The sequence below is a fragment of the Acinonyx jubatus genome, chromosome A3, assembly GCF_027475565.1.
Source record: "Acinonyx jubatus isolate Ajub_Pintada_27869175 chromosome A3, VMU_Ajub_asm_v1.0, whole genome shotgun sequence".
Lineage (NCBI taxonomy): Eukaryota > Metazoa > Chordata > Mammalia > Carnivora > Felidae > Acinonyx > Acinonyx jubatus.
In genome coordinates this window covers 102,126,175-102,147,528 of record NC_069388.1, presented here as the reverse complement: position 1 = coordinate 102,147,528, position 21,354 = coordinate 102,126,175, and the positions used below count along the sequence as shown (strand labels likewise).

General features: G+C 40.5%; 1 protein-coding gene across 1 annotated transcript in view; it reads left to right on the top strand.

The window, feature by feature from the left end:
• ACOXL (acyl-CoA oxidase like) overlaps positions 1–21,354 on the top strand; it is a 368,132-nt gene that overhangs the window by 222,772 nt on the left and 124,006 nt on the right. Inside the window, 1 exon segment of the mRNA XM_053200963.1 lies at positions 2,869–2,958. Within this exon segment, the coding sequence (XP_053056938.1) occupies positions 2,869–2,958 (90 nt within the window).

Below are 21,354 nucleotides of genomic sequence, written 5' to 3'. Positions count from 1 at the left end.
AGCCTTCTCTAACTGTAACATGCTCAGTCACGTTCCCCCTCCCTCCAAAACACTCCATGGCTCCCTTTGCCCAGATCTGATCTGCTGGTTTCCCAGTCCCGCCCCTCTTTCCTCCTCCTAACACTTGTCTCTGCCATCGCAATCTCAGCTCCTATTCCAAGCCTTTTTCTTGGGGGCTTTCCTTCCCAGACACCCTTTTATCTCCACATCCTGAGATTACAGATGACTTTATCTTTTTTTCTGTTGGGTTTTCCTGTGTTCTGGTTTTTTAAAATAATGCTTATGTATTGCTTTTAGTGATTTATTAAAAACCTCAAGTTCATTTTTAATTAGAAAATCACACACACACACACACACACACACACACACACACACAGTGGTTATAATCATTTGTCTCCAAAGAATTCAGGGTCCCAAGTTTAGAATTTAGTCCCTCCAGAAGATGGCTGCAAGTCTGCACTGAGTAACTTCTCTGCATTGCGTGTCTCTCCTTAAACTTGAGAGCATGTTCACACGGAACGCAGCTGCCTAGAATTTGTTGAACCTTGTTAGTTTCTTAACGGGTCACCTCGGATATTTCAAAGATTTAGATTTTTATGAGGGTAGGTCTCTCTGGCCTAGTCTAAGGAAATTAGATCAGAACTATGCCCTTGGTAGTTTCAGGAGATTGGAAGCGATGTGCTGGCCACAACCGTGTCTTGCACGCAGTTGGCTTTGGGTTTTCTCTGTGCTGTTTCTTCTTCAGCTGCCTGCAAGCTCTGTGAGGGCTGTGAGCCTTGTACCTCAGCTCTGTCCAGGCCTTGGAGAGTCTGGAATCATTGAGAAGCAGCGATGCGGTTTTACTCGGGTTTCAAACACGAGGAGGATTTCAATGTTGAGTTTCGCCATCCGGAAGAGAAATAAATGATACTGCGTTGGAAGAACTAATATATAAGATAGAGCATCTTCATGTTCTCAGGACTCTATTGCCCCTTCTCTGAGAGGCTGTCAGTATTCATTTGCTGATTCTGCTGCGTCTTGAGTAGATTATCTCTCAGGTCATTTTACAGCCTTGTGGCCTGGCTTCCTGGAGCAGAGTGTGAACAGATTCAGAAGTGTCAGAGAACGGCAAAGAATTTGACACTCGCACCCCTACTGGGATAGACCGGAGCACAATTCTCAAAGAAAAAGTATGTTGTTTCTTCAGAATCATTCTTTTGAGCACTTAGCAGCCATGCTTCTTAAGTATAAAGGCTTCTTCCCAATACCGAGGTGATAGATGTAGCGTTCATCTTTTCTACACCAGAACTTAGGAGATTATTCAAGAACATTCCAACATGGCTCTCAAGCTTCACTTTCTTCGTCTGTGAGATGGGGTGATGTCTCACGTGGCTGTTGTGAGAAAAAAAAGAGGATTATGTGAAACAGCAAGTGAAATTCGGGTAGAGCACCCAGTCCAGAACCTAGTTGTAGCGGCACTCGACGAATGGCGGTGTCACAATGATGAACGTGAGTCAGCTGTGGCCTTGTGGCAGGGAAACATTCCGGAGCCTGGTCACATTCAGTGGGCACCTAAGTTTACGTGGTCTGCCTGTGGGGCGGGTTTATCCCTGTGGTTATGGGGCAGGGGCCGGGGAGGTAGGCAATGTTATTGATTTATTTCTCCGTAAATACAGCCTGTTTACGTTTATGTAAGTGTTAAGCAGTCCTCCAGATGCTTACACTGTGCACTTCGGCCTGCGTAGACCGCCGTGATGCTGGCCTGGGTGGGGGTGTGGGAAAGTAGGGGCATCTGAAGACGGCTCCCGGGTCAGGAAGCACTGATTGATGCTCCAGACTTCTGCAGGCAGCAAGCCCCCGGAAGTGCTGGCTTCTGTGACTCAAGTGGCCATTTTCAGAAAGAAAGCAAGGTACCCTGAGATGGGAGCGTATGGCTGCCCACGGGAGCGCCCTTCTGCGCTGCTCCGTGCGGCTTGCAAATTTCAGCAGAGGCTGAATCTCGTCATTCCCTCGCCAGAGCTGAAGTGCTAAATGCAAATAGTCCTGGGAGAAGTAGCCTGGCAGTCACCTCTGATATAACTTACTTAGGCAGGATTGATTTGTGGAAGCCGATTTTGAGAGTGGGAAAGATTCTAGAGATTTAATGGGGAGAGCAAGGAACTGGAAGAAATACCGTGCAGGGGCCTTCAGAAGGGGAAGGGCCCGAGGCCAAACACAGGCAAACTTTGCTGCTCTATGTTTTGCCTGGGGCCGATCGACTTTCTCCTGAGCAGCTGCTTCTCCCAGTTTGTGTGCAGAACTACTGTCAACACTTTGAAAATGAGCAGCAGGCTACTGCCATTTAAATAAGGATTTCAGGAAATAAAAAAAGAAAAAACACTAGCTGGAAACTGGGGTGTGAATTTATGACTCAGAGTAGCTAATGATATTAACACGCAGAGTGGCAATTTAGGATTTTTGTGTGGTGTCCCGAGAATCAGGTACATTTGCTAATTTCGAAAAGGTTGGGGTGGAGGAGGCATCATTCTCCTGCATATATTTAGGGCATAATCACTAATTTCTTGACATTTATTAGAATTCATAAGATTTGGAAGAGAGGTAGAAAAAAATCAGCACAATTTGTTGAAATATTTTGGGGAAAAAAATGTGACATGACTATGTCCAAATGTTTTTACTAATAATGAAGGCAAATCTGAAATAATATTTATAGATTAAAAGCAAGTGTGATGGCTTAAAACTCTTAGAATGGTTACTCTGGGCAGGAGAACTATAGTTACTGTATTCTTTTCCATTTTCTGTATTTTTGTATAATTTCAAAGAAAAGGTTAGTCTTTTATGATGATGGGATTGCACATTTAAAATATATTTCTTTTCTTTTTTCTGCAATAGGGTTACATGATGGAAAACCGAATCTCAGGCCTAAAATGTGACACAGATGTGTTTGTAACTTTTGAAGGTGACAATGTTGTTATGCTGCAGGTAAGATTCAGGAAATGTTTATTCTTCTTTTTAAAAAAAATGTTTATTTACTTTGAGAGAGAGTGAGCGCACATGAGTGTGTTAGTGCTAGTGGGGGAGGGGCAGATTTGGAGGGAGAGAGAGAATCCCAAGCAGGCTCCACACTGTCAGCACAGAGCCCGACGTGGGGCTTGATCTCATGAACCTTGAGATCATAACCTGTGCTGAAATCAAGAGTCATTGCTCCTCCCAGCAGGTGCCCTCCTCAATGCCCATCACCCACTTACCCATCCCTCCTACCCCCCATCAACCCTCAGTTTATTCTCAGTTTTTAAGAGTCTCTTATGGTTTGCTTCCCTCCTTCTCTTTGTTTTTTCCTCTTCCCCTCCCCTATGGTCTTCTGTTAAGTTTCTCAGGATCCACATAAGAGTGAAAACATATGGTATCTGTCTTTCTCTGTATGACTTATTGCAATGGGTGTTGTATGGAAACCAATTTGACAATAAATTTCATATTAAAAAATAATAATATAATAAAAAATAAAAACAAAATAAGCAAATAGACATACAAGAAAGGACTTATTGGCTGGAAGACTCCTATGATTATTACTCAAAATGCTAATAAAGTCCCTGTGCACAAACAGCTAAAAAAAAAAAAAAAGAAAAGAAAAAGAGTCAGATGCTTAACTGACTGAGCCACCTAGATGCCTCTTGGAAATGTTTATTCTTCTTAAACAGTGTAACTTTCAAGATTAAGAGTTACCCAGAAATCTGAAGTGTTTCGTACGTTTTATTTTCATCTGATGTCTTCATTTAATTGGTAGGTGTTTTCCTGTTAAGCGCTTGATCTTTGCAGTAGTTGAACACGGGATGAAATTATTTCTCTCCTAGCTGATCTTTGACATTGAACTATATCTTTTTTGCTTTAAGAAAACAGCTTCTTAGACACAATTAGTCAGTTCTTGTACTGGGAAGGCTATTCCAAAAGAGTATATGAAGACCCAGAAGATGAACAGGCACAAAGACATGAAAAGGCAATTTACAAAAGGAGGGCAATTGATCAACCTCACTGGCGATCAGAGAAATGCACATTAGGGCATACTATAATACTGTTTTCTCTATCAGACTGATTCATGTTTAAGAGTATATTGAAGTCCCAGTGTTGTTGAGAACAAAAGAGGCACTCTTCCATGTTCCTATTAGGCTGTGTGTGATTCTACTTCTGGGACTATCTAAGGTAATAATCCTAAAATACAGAAAAACGTTAAGGCACAAATGTTTTCATTAGTACATTATTTATTACAGCAATAATGTTGGAATCTAAATTTTCAACAATAGGAAAATGATTATGTAAATCATCTTCTGGCCACTCAGTTGGGAATTATATAGCTTTTAAAATTGTACTTACAAAGAGTTTATTACAGAAATTAAAAACTCATGATATGGTAAGTAAAAATGATATAAAATTATATATACAATGTGATCGTAATTTGGTGTTTTTAAAAAAGAAAAATAGGGACTTCTGGTTCTGCTAAGATGGAATGGCCCTATTCCTCCCAGGTTCTCCCTCTTAATAATTAATACATAATTATACATATTACATAATATACATATACACACATACATATACATACATATACATAATACATAATTAATACATAAATACATAATTAATACATAATACAGCAAACAAATGTAAGAAAATTCTGAAAGAGGGAAGGAAGAAAGCAGGCTGCCTAGAGATCTTGGAACTGGGGGAAGGCAACGGCTGTAAGTTTTCTGGGTTTCGTTATTGTCTCCCCTAAATCCTGGATGGGGCATATATGTATGTCCTGAATCTCTAAGAGGCACAAACTCCAGGAAGAGCCTGTTCTCCCCAGCCAAAGGATAGGGAAGATGGCCTAACAGCCATAACAATCAAACAAACCAAAACCAAAACCAAAACAAACAAACAAAAAAAACCCCAACCCCCTCCAAAAAAATAAAAAACACCTTTCTAGAAATACCCTCCCTACATCAGTCAAACAAAAGAGAAAAACTGAACACACACATACACACACACACACACACACACGCACACACACATACACCTATTTCAGCAGGGCCTGGCAGGAACTGATCTTTCACCTGACCTCTGATCCAAGGAAGTAGGCAGAAGCAGGTAGCAGGTAGCACTGCCATTACCCAACCTGGTACTATTGGTGGGGCTGGGCAGAGATCTAATATTCTATCCCCTGCCTAGTGGAAGCAACTGGAAGTCAGATTTTTACATCAGGGTAATGTCAGCAGGGCCCATTGGTGAGTTAAGCCTCCACCTCTACTCAGCAGCAGCAAGACCCTTTGAGGTGATGTAAAATGGAGCAAATCACCAGTGTGATTTAACCCTGTACCCCAGTGTTAGCAGGATCCAGTGGAGAGTTGAGCCCCTCCTTCCACAACTAGAATGGAGGTCATCAACTAGACTAACCCAGGAGGTGTGATAAAAAAAAAAAACAAAACCAAGAAGATTCAAATAACCAATATTAGGAATGAACATGGATATGTCACTAGGTATCTTGCAGGAATTAAAAGAATAATGAAGGAATACAAACAACTTTACATTAATACATTTGATGACGTAGTCAAATTGACCAATTCCTCAAAAACCACAAACACCAACTTGAAATGGACAACCTGAATAGTCCTATAATCTCACAAATTGAATTTTTATTAATAATAAAATACTTCCTCAAAAAGTCTCCAGGCTTAGGTTTCATTGAAGAATTCTGTCAAACATTTAAAGAAGAATTTTACACAATCTCTTCCAGAAAACAGGAAAGAAGCGAACACTTCCCAACTCATTTTATATAGCTTGTATTGCTCTGAAACCAAAAGCAGACATTACAAAAAAGGGAAAAATACACATCAATAAGTCTCACAAATTTAGATATAAGAATCTTCAACAAAATATTAACAGATTGAATCTAACAGTGTATAAAATGAATTATACACCATCACGAAATGGAATTTATTCTTTATATGCAAGACTGCTTTAGCATTCAAAAATCAATTGTTGTAGTCCATCGTATCATTAGACTATAGGAGAAAAAAATCACATGGACATATTGGTTTCCACAGTTAAAGTTTTTGACGAAATCACAGTGTAAAATCTTATCAAACCAGGATTAGGAAGGAACTTCTTTCACTTGATAAGAAGTGTATACAAAAAATATAAGCAACATCAGGCTTACTGGTGAATCACTGGATGCTTTTCCCCTAAGGTCAGGAACAACTCAAGGATGTCCACTGGCACCACTGTTATTCAACATAGGGCTGGAAGTTATACCAGCGCAATAAGGCAAGAAAAAGAAATAAAAGACCTAGATATTATAAAGGAAGAAATAAAAACTGTCCCTGTTTCCACATTATATGATTATCTACATAGGAAATTCAGAGAAGCTATCCTCAAACTCCTATAACTGAGTTCAGCAAGACTGCAACATATAAGATCAATACACAAAAATCAATCTCATTTCTATATACTAATAACAAGCATGAAAACTTAAATTAAACACACAATATCATTTACAATTATCCCAAAGAAAATGAGATACTTAGGTTTAAATTCAATTGACATGCATAGGATCTATATGCTGAAAATTACAAAATGCTTGAAAGAAATCAAAGAAATCCTAAATAAATGGAGAGACATACAATATTCATCAGTTGGAGGACTCTGTGTAGGAAGATGTCAGTTCTGCCCAAATTGATCTATAGATTTAATGAAATCCCCATCAAAATCACAACAAAGGTTTTTTTGTAGACATAGACAAGTTTATTGACAACATCAAAACAGTGGAATAGGAGTTTTCTGCCATCTTACCCCCAGAGAACACCAATTTTGATAATCATCCAAGGGTAACAGTGCCTTTGTATAAGTCCATGAGTCCACCAAGTTCCAGCACATTGTTGGAGCAAAAAATAATCTGAGATTGGATGCACTGAAGAGAGTAAGAGGAACAGTTTCACTTTACCCATGTTACCTCTCCCTTGAGGCAACCAACACAGCTCAGTGACAAAAGAGATCTTTCGGCCTGTGATTTTCCTCACGGGGGAAAGTGAGAGTGTGTAAGGGAACACCCAGCCTCCCCAGGTGTGTGGGACATTGCCCAAGAGACCCATTTCTTTCTCCTCTTACCCAGATTTCTGAGGTGTGTTGCATGACATGGACTGCAAGGAGTAGCTGGGAGAATAGCAGCCAGGGCTGACATCAGTCGGATATGGATCCTACTAACTGCTTTGCAGACTCCTTCAGGAAACCCACTTATGAACCACTGGGGACACTTCACTTACAGATCTTCCAGCTTGGTCCACGGACACCCACAACACTCTACATGCCTAGTCACACTCATTGCTACTCCATGGCCAGTTATCAGTGTGCATTCCCAAGGGCAGCAAGAGCCAGCCTCCGCAGGCAGCTAGTGAGCGCCTGAAGAAAGCCAGCCTGACCCTGTGGGGTTGGAAGAAAGCATACAAACTTGAGCCCTCGGTACCACCCAAGGGAGGAGCAAACGAGAAGCTATAAGCACAAATCCTGGTGTTTTTGCAGGATCAAAAAAAGTAGTACAGTCTTAAGAACTATTCCCTAAGAGGGAATAAGCGGTGTGGAACATGTGTATCTAGAGAAGGTCTGAGAAAGCTTCAATTCATAAGAGGACCGGTGGAAGGTATTTCTCTCCCAAAACCAGTCAGTAAAGACTAGAGGAGGTGATAACTTCTTCAAATGTGAAGACAGCAGTGGAAGACTTCAAGGAACACGAGAAATGAAGGAAACATGACACCACCAAAGGGACATACGGATCTTCTGGTGACTGACCCCAAAGAAATGGAGATCTGCAATTTTCCTGATAAGCAATGCAAAATAGCTGTTTTAAGGAAGCTCAATGAGCTACAAGAAAACACAGAAAGATAATTCAATGAAATAAGTAAAGCAATACATGAAAAAAATTAGAAATTTAACAAAAATATATGAATCATTAAAAAGAACCAAATAGGAATTACAAAGTTGGGAAATACAATGAATAAAGTGAAAGATGCAGTAGAGAACATCACCAGCAGACCTGATTGAGCAGAAAAAGATTTTGTGAAGGAGACTACAGATCATTTGAAATTATCCAGTCAGAGGAGAACAAAGGAAAAAAGAAGGAAAAAAAGTGAAGAAAGCCTACATGAACCATGGGCCACCATCAAGAGGAACAGTCTATGCATATTGGCATCTCAAAAGGAGAAGAGAGGGAGATAAGGGTAGAAAGTTTATTAAAGAAATCATGGTTGAGAATGTCCCAAATCTGGGGAGAGATTTGGATATCCAAGTTCAAGAAGCTCATAAGCCCTCCAAGACGTTCAACTCAAAGAGATATTCTTCAATGTATATTATAATCAAATGGTCTAAATTAAAAGACAAATAATTTTAAAAGCAACAAGAGAAAAAAAAATCCTCAAATACAAGGGGACCCCCATAAGGCTGTCAGTGGATTTCTCAGCAGAAACTTTGCAGGCCAGGAGAGAGTGAGATGATATATTGAAATGCTGAAAGAAAAAAACCCTGCTAAACAGAAATATTTAACCTAGCAAAGTTGTCCTTCAAAACTGAAGGAGAACTATAGACTTTCTCAAGCAACCAAAGCCGAGAGAGTTCTTCACCACTAGGCCTGCCTTGAAAGAGATGATGAAAGGAATTCTTTGAGCTGAAATGAAAGGACATGATTAGTAAGAAAACATAAAACATAAAAATAGTAAAAGTAAGCATATAGCCAGATTCAGAATATTCTGATACTGTAATATGGTGGCATGTTAATCATTCAACCCTAGTATAAAGATTAAAGGACAAAGTATTAAAAACTAGTATAACTACAATAATTTGTTAAGAGATACACAACATAAAAAGATGTAGAGGCATCTGGGTGGTTCAGTCAGATGAGCGTCTAACTCTTGATATAGGCTCAGGTCATGATCTCGCAGTTGTGGGATCAAGCCCTTTGTTAGGCTCAGCGCTGAGTGTGGAGCCTGCTTGGGATCCTCTCTTTCTCTCTCTCTCTCTTTCTCTCTCTCTCTCTCTCTAAAAAAATGTAAAACAAAAAGGTAGAATTTTTGTGTGTGATTGAAGTTGCTATTAGCTCAAAATATTTTACGTAAGTTTCATGGTAATTACAAAGCAAAAACCTACAGTAGACACGAAAGGTAAGAAGAAGAGAAGCAAAGTGATTTTCTCTATGGAAAATCATCAAATCACAAAGGAAGATGGCAAGAAGAAAAAAGGAGCAAGGAGACTACAAAACATCCAGAAAACAATAAGATGGTGTAAGTCCTTACATATAAATAATTATTTAAATGTAAACAGATTACATTCTCTAGTTAAAAGGCATAAAATGGCTGAATGGATTAAAATAAATCCCACAAGACCCAAGTATATGCTGCATATAAGAGATTTACTTCAACTTTAAGGACATATAAAGGCTCAAAATGAAAGGATGGAAAAGATATTCCATGTAAATAGAAACCAAAAGGGAGCAGGGGTAGCTACGCTTATATCAGACAAAATAGAATTTAAGTCAAAATCTAATGGGTGGCAAGAAGGCCATTATATCATGATAAGTGGGTCAAGTCATTAAGAGGTTATCACAATTGTAAATATAATGGACCCAACATTGGAGTACCGAAGTATATTAAGCAAATGCTAATAGATCTGAAGGGAGAAATAGTGCAGTAATTGTAGGGGACTTCAACATCTCACTTTTAATAATGGATAGGTCATTCAGATAGAAAAGCAATAGGGAAATTTTAGACCTGAAGTATACTTTAGATCAAATGGATATAACAGATATATACAGAACATTCCAGCCAACAACAGCAGAATGCATATTTTTTTTTCAAATGCACGTGAAACATTCTCCAGGATAGATCATGTTAGGTCACAAACAAATCTTAGCAAATTTCAGAAAATTGAGATCCTACCATGTATCTTTTCCAACCACAATTGTATGAAACTAAAAATCAATAACATACTCAACAGTGCAATGTTGAGAGCTTTTCCTCTAATGTCAGGAACAAGACAGGGTGCAAACTGTCACTACTCCTACTGTACATAGTGCTGGAAGTCCTTGCCAGAGAAATTAGGCAAGAAAAAGAAAGGGCATCTAAATTGGAAAGGAAGAATTACCATTGTTCTGTTTGCAGATGACATGATCTTGTATATAGAAATCCTAAAGAATCCACCAAAAATTTCTAGAACCAATAAGTGAATTTAGTAAAGTTACAGAATGCAAAATCAACGTACAAAATTCAGTTGCATTTCTGTACACTAACAACAAAATATCTGAAAAAGAAATAAAGAAAAGCGATCCCATTTATAACAGCATCAAAGACAATAAAATAGTTAGAACTAAATATAACCAAGGAGGTGAAAGATCTGAACACTGAAAACTATAAGGCTTTGAAGAAAGAAATTTAAGAAGGCACAATAGATAGAAAAATATTCCATTTCGTGGATTGGAAGAATTAATATTATTAAAATGTTCATACTACCCAAAGCCATCCATCCATTCTACGTAATTCCTATCAAAATTCCAATGTTATTTTTCACAGATAGAAAAAACAATCCTAAGATTTGTAGGGAACCACAAAGGACCCTGAATAGGCAAAGCAATCCTGAGAAAGAACAAAGCTGGAGGCCTCATACTTCCTGATTTCCAACTCTATTACAAATATAGTCACACGGTGGTGGTACTGGCATAAAGAAGGGCATGTGGACCAATGGAACAGAATCAAGAGCCCAGAAGTAAATCCATGCATGTGCAGTCAACTAATATCTGACAAGGGAGCTAAGAACACGCAGTGGAGAAAGGAAAATCACTTCAGTACCTGGTGCTGGGAAAACTGGACATTGACATACAAAAGAATGAAATTGGACCCCTGTCTTACACCACTCACAAAAATTAGCTTGAAATGGATTAGATACTTAAGCATAAGACCCGAAACTGTAAAACTTCCAGAAGAAAACCAATGTCTCCTAGACATTGGTCTTGGCAACAATTTTTTGGGTATGATAACCCAACACACAACAAAAGTGAAAGTAAACAAATGGAACTACATCATTCTAAAAAGCTTGTGCTCAGAAAGAAACAATCAACAAAATGAAAAGGCAGCCTATAGAATGGGAGGGAATATTTGCAAACCATATATTGGATAAGGGGTTAATATACAAAATACACAAGGAAACTGTACAACTCAATGGCAAAAAAGAAAATAACCTAATTTAAAAATGGACAAAGTACTGAATAGATATTTTTCTAAAGAAGACATAAAAGTGGCCAGGAGATATATAAAAAGGTGCTTAACATCACTAATCACCAGGGAAATGCAAATCAAAACCACAATGAGATAATAGGTTACACATGTTAGGATGACTTTTATTTAAAAAAAAAAAGATAAAAAATATTGGCAAGAATGCAAAGAAAAGAGAACCCTTGTACACTTGTGCACTGTTGGTAGGAATGTAGGTTGGTACAGCCAATATAGAAAACAGTATGGAGGATCTTCAAAATATTAAAAATAGAACCACTCTATGATCCAGCAACCCCATTCGTGTGTATATGTCCAAAGGAATTGAAACCAGTATCTCGAAGGGATTATCTGCACACCCATGTTCATTGTAGCATCATTCATAATAGCTCAGTTATGGAAACTAAGTGCCCATCAATGGATCAATCCATGCAAATATGCCCTACTGATTTTTAACAAAGTTGCAAAAACAGATCAATGCAGGAATGATAGCCTTCTCAAACACTAGTGCTAGAGAAATAGAGCATACATAGGCAGTAAGATGAACCTCAGCCTAAGTTTCCTACCTTATAAAAGTTTTGACTCAAAATAAACTACTTAAATATAGAACATAAAATTATAAAAACTTCTCCAAAAAAACGTGAGAGCAAATCTTTGAGAGCTCAGACCAGAAAAAATTCTTAGATTTGACATCAAAAGCACAATTCATAAATGGAAGAAAAAAAAACCCTAGACTTTATCAAACTTAAAACCTTTTTCTTTGTGAAAAACTAGGAATAGGGATGAAAAGACAAGCTAAAGACTAGGAGAAAATATTTGCAAGCCATATATCTGACAAAGGACTTGGGTCCGGAATATAGAAAGAGCCCTCAAAACTCAACAACAAAAACCAATCCAATTATGAAACAGACAAAAGACATGAACTGAAGAGGAATGCCAATGACAGATGGGACCATGGAAAGATAGGTAACATCCTTAGCCATCAGGGAATTGCACATTTAAACCACTATGAGATACCACGGTAAACCTATCAAAATGCTAATATTTTAAAAATATTAATAATATTTTTATAATGCCAAAAGAAGCAGAGAAACTGGATCACTCATATATACCCATTTACTAGTGGGTACGTGAAATGTTACAGCCACTTTAGAAAAAAGTATGCAGTTTCTTAAGAAACTAAACATGTACTTACCATAAAACCCAGCAGTGATACTCTTGGGCATTTACTCTCAAAGAAGTGAAAACTTCTGTTTGCACAAAAACCTGCATTGCACATGAGTGCTCATAGACAGTGTATTCGTAGTGATGCCAAACTGGAAACAACCTAAATGTCCTTCAGTGGGTGACCAGTCAGACTGACAGTGGTATGTTCATGGAGTACTACTCAGCAAGAAAAAAACAAAGAATTGTAATACTCTCAACAACTTGGATGCTGAGTGAGAGAAACCAATCCAAAAAGGTCCCATACTGTATAATCCCATTTCTTAAAATCTCTTTTTTTTTTTAATTTTTAACATTTATTTATTTGGTGGGGGGGGGGGTGCTGAGAGAGAGGGAGAGAGAGAATCCTAAGCAGGTTCCAGGCTCCAAGCTATCAGCATAGAGCCTGATGCGGGGCTTGAACACACAAGCCATGAGATCATGACCTGAACCGAAGTCATATGCTCAACCGACCTAGCCACCCAGGCACCCTGATCCCATTTCTAGAACATTCTTGGAATGACAAAGTTACAGTGATGGAGATCAGGTCAGTGTTGCCAAGGGTGAGGGAGGGAAAAGACAGGGAAGTGGCTGTAACTATAAAAAGGTAGCATGAGGGATCCTTGGGATGGAAATTTTCTGTATCTTGCTTGTGGTGGTGGTTACATAGATCAACATACATGATAAAACTGCATAGAACTAAACACACACACACACACACGCACACACATGCATGCGTACACACATACACACACATACAACTGCATGTAAAAGTAGCAAAAACTGAGTGACCTCTGTGGATTGTACCAGCATCATTTTTCCTGGTGATACTGAACTGTGAACAATACAGTGTTCTGTAAGATGTTATGATAAAGGGTACATGGGGTCTCTCTGAATCCTTTCTTACAACTGCATTCTTACAATTACATGACAATAGAAAGTAAAAAAAAAAAACAAAAAATGAAAGAAGAAAACAAATAGAAAACTCTGCATGAATAAGTTTAAAAAGAAATAAAAATATTGGAGATCATTATCTTATGTTGTAAAGGCACTGGATGATTGAAAAATTGTTTATATTGAAATGAATTTTTATAATAAAATTTACAATGAAGAAATGGCTAACTTAAAGAGTAATGCAGAAGTTTTTGGAATGCTATTCAGTTATAAGTTTAGTCTGTTGAAAACTAAAATGTTACAGGATACGTACTGGCAGCTCTCCCCTGCCCCCTTATTTTAGCTTTCAGAGATATCTATAGTTAAGCAAATAATTTAGGGGGAATTATTTAAGAATTGCCATTTAATTTGGGATGGACTGACAGTTCCCTGCTCTTTTTTTCTCCCTTCTACCTAAACGTTGCTTAAAAACAAAACAAAACAAAACAAAGAATATTCTCCTTAAGAATATTCACTAATCAGACATTGCACTAATCCACATTCTCCATCTCAGCTGGTGATCCAAGTGTGTGAGGTTTTCAACAACCTTCTCTTTGGGGAGTATGTTTTAAACCTTAGCATGTGGTTCAGCATCACCTGAGTCTGAAGTTATGATTCAGTGCTTTAACTGCAAAGTTTAGCTTGTGGGCACCACGGACAGGTTGTTTTAGTTTACTTATGGGATGGTCACAGTTTCTCACTATGAATGAAAGTGGAAGCATAGGTAGAAATAGGGACTGCTTGCCATTTGTCATATAAATGGGTACATGAGCAATGAGAGGGATGGTCTGATGACAACAGTGGGCAGTAATGCAGGGATGCTGCGCTAGAGGGAGGCTGTGTGCCAGCACAAAGAGGCAGAGTATCCTTGTAGTAAGAACCCACAGAAAGACTTCAAGGTCCAGGCTGAGGAAGGAAGCCAGGAATGGTTCAGTCTGCTAGAAAGGAGATAGCCAGTGACCTTCAAACCAGGTCGTTTTAAGGAACTTGACATAGTTCTGCAAAATGGAAAGCAGATGGGATGGAATTGATGGGTCAACTGAAGTGGAGAGGGCCTGAGGTGAGAGCTGTTACTTTGGGGTGTCTTTGGAGAGACACTGAGTCACAGGGATTGAGAGCAGAAGAGGGGTTGGTGCAGACAGCCAGGCATTTCTGTAAAGCCCTGCCTCACAGCAAGGTGGCCAGGCTCCCACATCAGAGCACCTGACTGCACCAGTAACATCTGCCACAACTCTGGAAACCTGCTCTGGAAACGACACTTGATAGCCTTCCCAGGGAAGGTTTGGTCCCCTGGGGTGAGAGACTGAGACCCCTAAGCACATTAGCTCTGTGCTGGGGAGAGGGTCAGCCTGCCTGCTTGCCACCACTTGACACACCCTATAGAAAACCTATCAATCGACATGTCCTGTTTTGTTCCCAGAGCTTTCAGGCCACCTGGCACCACACAATGATGGCGAAGGTGGCTCTAGCTGCCTGCAGTGGTCAACCTGACCGCCTTCCACTTGAGTGTTGGAATCTGCCCATATTGGGGAGGCTACCTTCCTCTGGGCTGGATTTTGCTCTGATTCTACTTCCTGAAGTAGAAATAGAAAATTCAGGAGACTAGGGGACAGCAGAAAGTGGTCAGGGACTTTTACAGTATACCAGGCTTATCTACAGTGCTTTCAGCCCTCTGCCTGAAAGTGAGACTCTAGTGATCTTGAAAATGGAGGGGCTGCCCTCCCATGATTGAGGAGATGGGGACAGAGTAGGCATGCACTATAGAGTTTCTACAGGCTTTACATATTTCCCTTTAAGCAAGATGGAATGTCCTCTGACCCTTTCATCATTTTCCTGGGGGCAGAGGTTGTAGGCCCTTGGTGAAATTTAATTACATCCTCCACCAAATCCAATTACTACCCACACCCATGAAATCCCATTATAACTTCCTTTGCTTCATTAGAGATACAGCAAGACAGGTGCCTTCCTAATCCGCTCTGGCAGATTTCCTAAAGATTATCATTCAGAGGCTTTGCATACATTGTTCATTACTCTGCAAGCAGAGCAAATATGCAAAAATGCAAATGACTTGTAGTCTAACTTGCTTAAAGACCATGTAAGCTTCTGGTTATAGGAAAACAGATTCCTTAGAGATTTTAGCCCCCCCCCCCCCAGAGGTATTCTCCAAAACATATTCAGATATTTTTCTTTTGTTTTTCTTATTATTTCCAAATTTTACTTAGAAAAATTCCAAGTAGAAATTTCAAGAGAAAAAATTGAAAGACTAGTACAGTAACTCTTGGACTATATTCTCCACTTGGGTATAGTCTCCACTTCCAAGTGTTAATACTTTGCTATATTTAAGTGTTCTCTCTTTCTGTGTGTGTGTGTGTGTGTGTGTGTGTGTGTGTGCGCGCGCGCGCATGTGTAACCTGTGAAAGTAAATTGCAGACATCTCTAAAAACTTCAAAATTCATTTTCTAAAATATAGTTTCTTACATGAGCACAATGCCATCATCATACCTAAGCAAATGAACAATAATTCTGTGATATTATGTAATGAGGATGATCAGACATTTAAGGAAAATCAACAATATCATAAAGAAGGAGCAAGATGAACAAACAGAACTGCTGGCACTGGAAGAAACAAAACAGAAAAATGAAAATGAATTAGTATCCTTAAAGACGTGTGACAACACTGCATCCATGAAAGAAGAACAGCCTGCTATGAAAAATGAGCATTACATTAAACCATAGTAACCACAGTGCAGAGAAACACAGTAAATTAAAGTTAGACGTTTGCAAATTTTTAAAAATCCAATCGAAGGGCTGAAGGATCAATTGAAAAAACATTTTTTTCAGAATGAAGATCAGAAAAACCAGTGAAGGGAAATAAAAGGGAAAGGCTAAAAGATATGGATGATCAAACAGGGAAATCAATGACATTCCTGAAAGAGAAAACAGAGAAGACAGAGAGGCAGACAAAATTAGAGAAATAAAAGCAGAAAATCCCCCAGATCTGAAGAAAGGCACAAGTCTTGAAATTGGCAGGACCTAATGGAAAAGGTCACAGCCACAAGTCTTGAAATTGGCAGGACCTAATGGAAAAGGTCACAGCCTAAAAGTAGCCTGGAGAATTTCAGATCACCAGGTAAGGACAAAGAGAAAGTCCCTAAATCCTAGACTGAAAAAAACTTCAGGTTACTTACCAAGAAAAGAGAGCAGATTGACTCAGTCCTCTTAGCAGCAGTGCTGAAGGCTGAAACAGTACTTCTCAAGTCTAACACACCCACACATCCCTAGAGATCCAGTTGACATTCAGATTCTGGGGTGGGTCTGGGGTTCTGTACTTCCAGCAAGCTCCTTGCTGAGACTGCTGGCTTGCAGACCACATTTTGAGTGGCAAGAGTCTAAAATAAAATGAAACAATGCTTTTAGAATTTGGAAGAAAGTGGAGCTCCTGGCTGGTTCAGTCAGTAGAGCATGTGACTCAGTCTTGGGGTTGTTTGAGCTCCATGTTGGGTGTAGAGATTTCTTAAAAAAAAAAATGAATTTGGAATGAAGTTATTCTGAATGTAAAATTTCATAGGTAGCCACATTATTAATCAAATATGAGACAAAATAAAGACGTATAGATATTCAGTTGCTCAGTAAGTTTACCTGCCATGTACTTCCTGAAAAGTATTACTTGTCAACGAACTGCAGAAAAGCATAAAAGGAATTAAGAATTATAAAGAAATGTGTGCCTTCTGGAGCTAATCCCAGGGGAGTATGTATAAAGAAATACCTGGACAGTAGTTGTGTGGCAAGTCTGGAACACGATTAGTCCAAATTAGAACAGGAAGTCAGAGGGATCAAAAGAATGGCTTCAAGAGGGAAATTATTTCGGTTCAACAAATAGAATGATTAAGAAATAGGAAAATCTTAGTGATATGATGGAAAAGGCATATGTTTCTTCTTGAAACAAGGTGATGGGGTGGGGGGGAATCCATTAAGATTCCAGGAAAAATAAAACCACTCAAAAGAAGCATGCTCCAGATACGAAGCAAACTAAAACATGACATGAGAATCTGTTTCACCTTGACACTTGAAAGCTTCTCCTTCTAGCAGAACAAAACCCACTTAAAAATGGTTGTTTTTGGAGTGAGGCCCTAGAGAAAAGGGATTGGGCAAGAGACTTTTACTTTTTACTTAAGACCACTTAGTATGGCTGAAGTTTAAAAATTGGGTATATTTAAAACCATTAAAAAATCCCTCCTTTAAGTATAAGAAGTGAGGAAAGAGAAGGAATGAAGAGTAACAAAAAAGGAAGACCTGTCTGAGAGAGAGAGAACAAAGGCCGGTGTGTTTCTCTCTCTGTCACACACACACACACACACGCGTGCGCGCACGCACGCACATGCATGCACACCCCTTACCCTCCAGCCCTAGTGTTCTCCCCCCTCCACCACTGGAGAGAATTCCACATTCTCCTAGACAGCTGGGGCCTCGGGGGTTAGAATGGGGCCTTGGGACCAGTATGATGTTAGATGAGGATAGAGCATTGGCTGAACCTGGACTCCCCCTGTTCCTGGAAGGACCCATGCAGTAAACTGGAAAGAACATTCTCTCTGGGGTCCCAACCTTCTGGTTGTAGCTGAGCAGCAGGTGGTGAGGTTGAGATGACAGAAGGAGAAAAGTGCAGATACCCCTAAAATCAAAGGTGAAATTTGGGTCAAACCCAATCGCAGGGTCATGGAGCACCAGTTCTAAAGGGCTTGAGATCTGGATGGCAAAAGCAGGGGTCTAAGGAGTGGCTGGTACAGGGGTTGATGGGGCTGTGGATAACATGTCTGCTTACCTGAAGGATCAGCTGCCTTCTTATTCTGAGTGCTCTTGGGGAGAAGGAAGAAAGGGGTAGGCTGAGGGCCTGCTGGACCCAGCAGAATCAGGGGCAAATGGTTCAAGAGATCTTCCCCAAGACCTGCAGATAGGGTTATGCCCAGAATCACCTCTGATAATGGCAGTAAAAATTAAGGGGAAGTGCATGAAATGAGACCAGAGAGGTAGGCAGAGGCTGCCTAGTGAAGGATGTGAAGGTTATGGGTGGGGCAGCCAAGAGTAGGGTTGGGGCCAAGTCTCACCCTCCAGGAAGGTGGTGGTGCCCAGGCCAGTGTGGTGGCATTGAAATGGAGTGAGGAGGACAGCTTGAAGATCTGCTTAGGGGATAGAACTGATATGAAGTATTTACAAAATGTGATCATTAGGGGGAACTTGGAGGGACTTGGGGACGATGCCCTCTTAGAAAAGCTAACCAAAGTAATTTGAACAGGCATTCTGTTTTTCTATTTTTTAAAATCCAATGACCGATACACAAAGCTGGCATCATTGTTTTTTCAAAACCAGATGTTTTAGCAGCTAAATATTGAACCCTGTCCTCGAGGACCCCACGTGTGAGATTTTGAAGAAAGGGAGCCTTCTGAATCTGGCCTACTTGTTTACCTTTCCTTCTCTGCTCCCCAAAGTGGCTTCATTTTCTGTACAGTGAGATTGGTCTTGGCATTGTTTTTCAAGTTGGGATCTATGAGTTCTTTATAAGACTGTGTTAATTATTTGTTTTAATTCTGATGATAATCTAAACAGAAATAATCTAAGTGAGTTATGTCAGTTGTCTGGATAACAACCACAAAACCAGAGACTGCCAGGGGATGCTGGCCTTCGTCTTCATATTTGCAAGCCCTTTGGCACCAAATAACATTCACCTTGGTCACCAGGAACCAACGAAGAAGGAACTGATATAGGTTTTCTATGACTAAAACAAGGTCTTTGTGCCAGGTGAAGGCCAACGGGTTGGTATGATGTGCTGTTAGCGGAAGGTTTCGTAGTCAGAGACTGGAAGGAGAAGGGCCTTTCCCCGCAGCCCCCAGCGGCATGGGGCATAGCCCATCCATAGGAACCCCACGGCCAGGGAGGGCCAAGTTCATGCTGCAAAACAGTCTGCCACATGTTATTAGGTCTGTTGATGTGAATCTCATTAGTTTTATAGTTTTGCTTGTATTTAATTTCATAGTCTATAATTGAACAAGAGCCACAAACATAAGGTGTTTATATCTGGTTAAATGTTTGAACATGTTTAAGGAACATTATAATTTGAAACAACTTAAGTCAACATTGGGGGCTAAGGAGAATTCTTGTTTTCCTTCAGAAGGGGTTTGTGCCTTACTCAAGATGTAGAAAACTTCATCGGATTTCTTTTTTGTTTCGTTTTAACATTCTCCGTATTCCCATTTATTTCTTTTGCTGCAGATTTAAAACTTCAGTTGCTTTACCTTTTAAATAGAAGAAAATAAGTGTACCAGTAATATCTCTTCCAACTACCCTGGACATTTTGTTGTTGTTAGGGGGTGGACTTCAGGAGAAGCTGGACACATGTGTGGTGCACTACAGGGAAACTTGGCCTCAAGGGGCAGATATGAGCGCGTGGAGCCGGAGGGGAGGCAAGGGTTGGAGGATGGGGCTGAGAAGGCCTGGGACAGCAGCAGCAGCCCTGTACAGGGGAACATGGACAAACTAGTCAGAGAGTTCAACTTGGACCCAGCTGCCGGTGGGACTACCAGTCCCACTGGTAATAGAATACACCAGTCCCACTGGTGTAATAGAATACACACCAACATGCTCTACACCATAAGAACGTGTATCATCCTCCATGGTAACCCGAGAGCTGACTCAGTGGCCTGTTTGTCCTTAAGGCCCAAGCCTCTTTCTAGCATTCAACTCCAGTGACAGGAGTGGTTCCTGGGTGGTCTCATCTGCATCTTAGAGGACATTCCAGAAACCTTGTGCAGAAGCCCTCCGCTAAATTCCTCTCAGGTCCCACTGGCTAGGACTGTGTAGCTTGCCAATGCCTTAGCTGCAGGGGAACTGGGGGGGGGGGGGGGGTGAGCACTGGGCATTTTCCACCTCTTTAGTGAGAGAAGGTGTGGGCCAGAAAGAAAAGACTATGTGGGGGTCAATGGCAGCTAGTCGCAGATAGCTGACCAGTAGCATCTGTCCTGCGAGGTAGGTATGCTCCTGAGCTGGGCTCCACCATTCAGGGAGAAATGGGCTGGCCACAGATGGCTGATTTATGAGGCTAGGCAGTGGGAGTCGGGGCCCATCCCCAGGCTCCCTACAACTGGCTACATAGGGATCCTTGGGATCCTTGGATGAGGCTCACACCAGGGGTCACCAGATCAAGGGTCTTCAGAGCCAGGCAGAGATCTATGTAACTGCAGTAGGCCCCTGAAATCTCAGAGTGCAGTGGGGAACTGGGGCAGATGTGGGCCCCTGCCCCTCTCCAGGAGGCTGCTGCTACTTACTTCCCACAGACTGCTGCCTTAAGGGAACATGGGTTCAGGCTTCCCATAAATTCCAATTTTTCAAGAGAAGAGGAAACACATCATTGGTTTTTAATGTGACATGGTGGGGGAGGAGGAGGTCAAAGAAAACATGTCTGTGGGGTGCACTGAGCCACAGGGCCTGGCACTCGGTAGGTTGCAGACCTCCTAGCCTTAGCCTGCTCACCTCCTTTGAAAGCTGCTGTTCTCGCAAACATGGCCCCAGAAGCTGATAGATGAGGTTGTGCCTATCCCTGGAGGGGGGAGTGCCGACAAGTGGGTAAGCTTTTTAAGAGTTCCCTTCCTGCAAAAAATGAACTGTTGGGACCTCATCAAGTTAAAAAGCTTCTGTACAGTGATGGAAACAATCAACAAAACTAAAAGGCAACTGATGGAATGGGAGAAGATATTTGCAAATGAAATATCAGATAAAGGATTAGTATCCAAAATCTATAAAGAACTTACCAAACTCAACACCCAAACAACATACAATCCAGTGAAGAAATGGGCAGAAGACATGAATAGACACTTTTCTAAAGAAGACATCCAGATGGCCAACGGACACATGAAAAAGATGCTCAATGTCATTCATCATCAGGGAAATACAAATCAAAACCACACTGAGATGC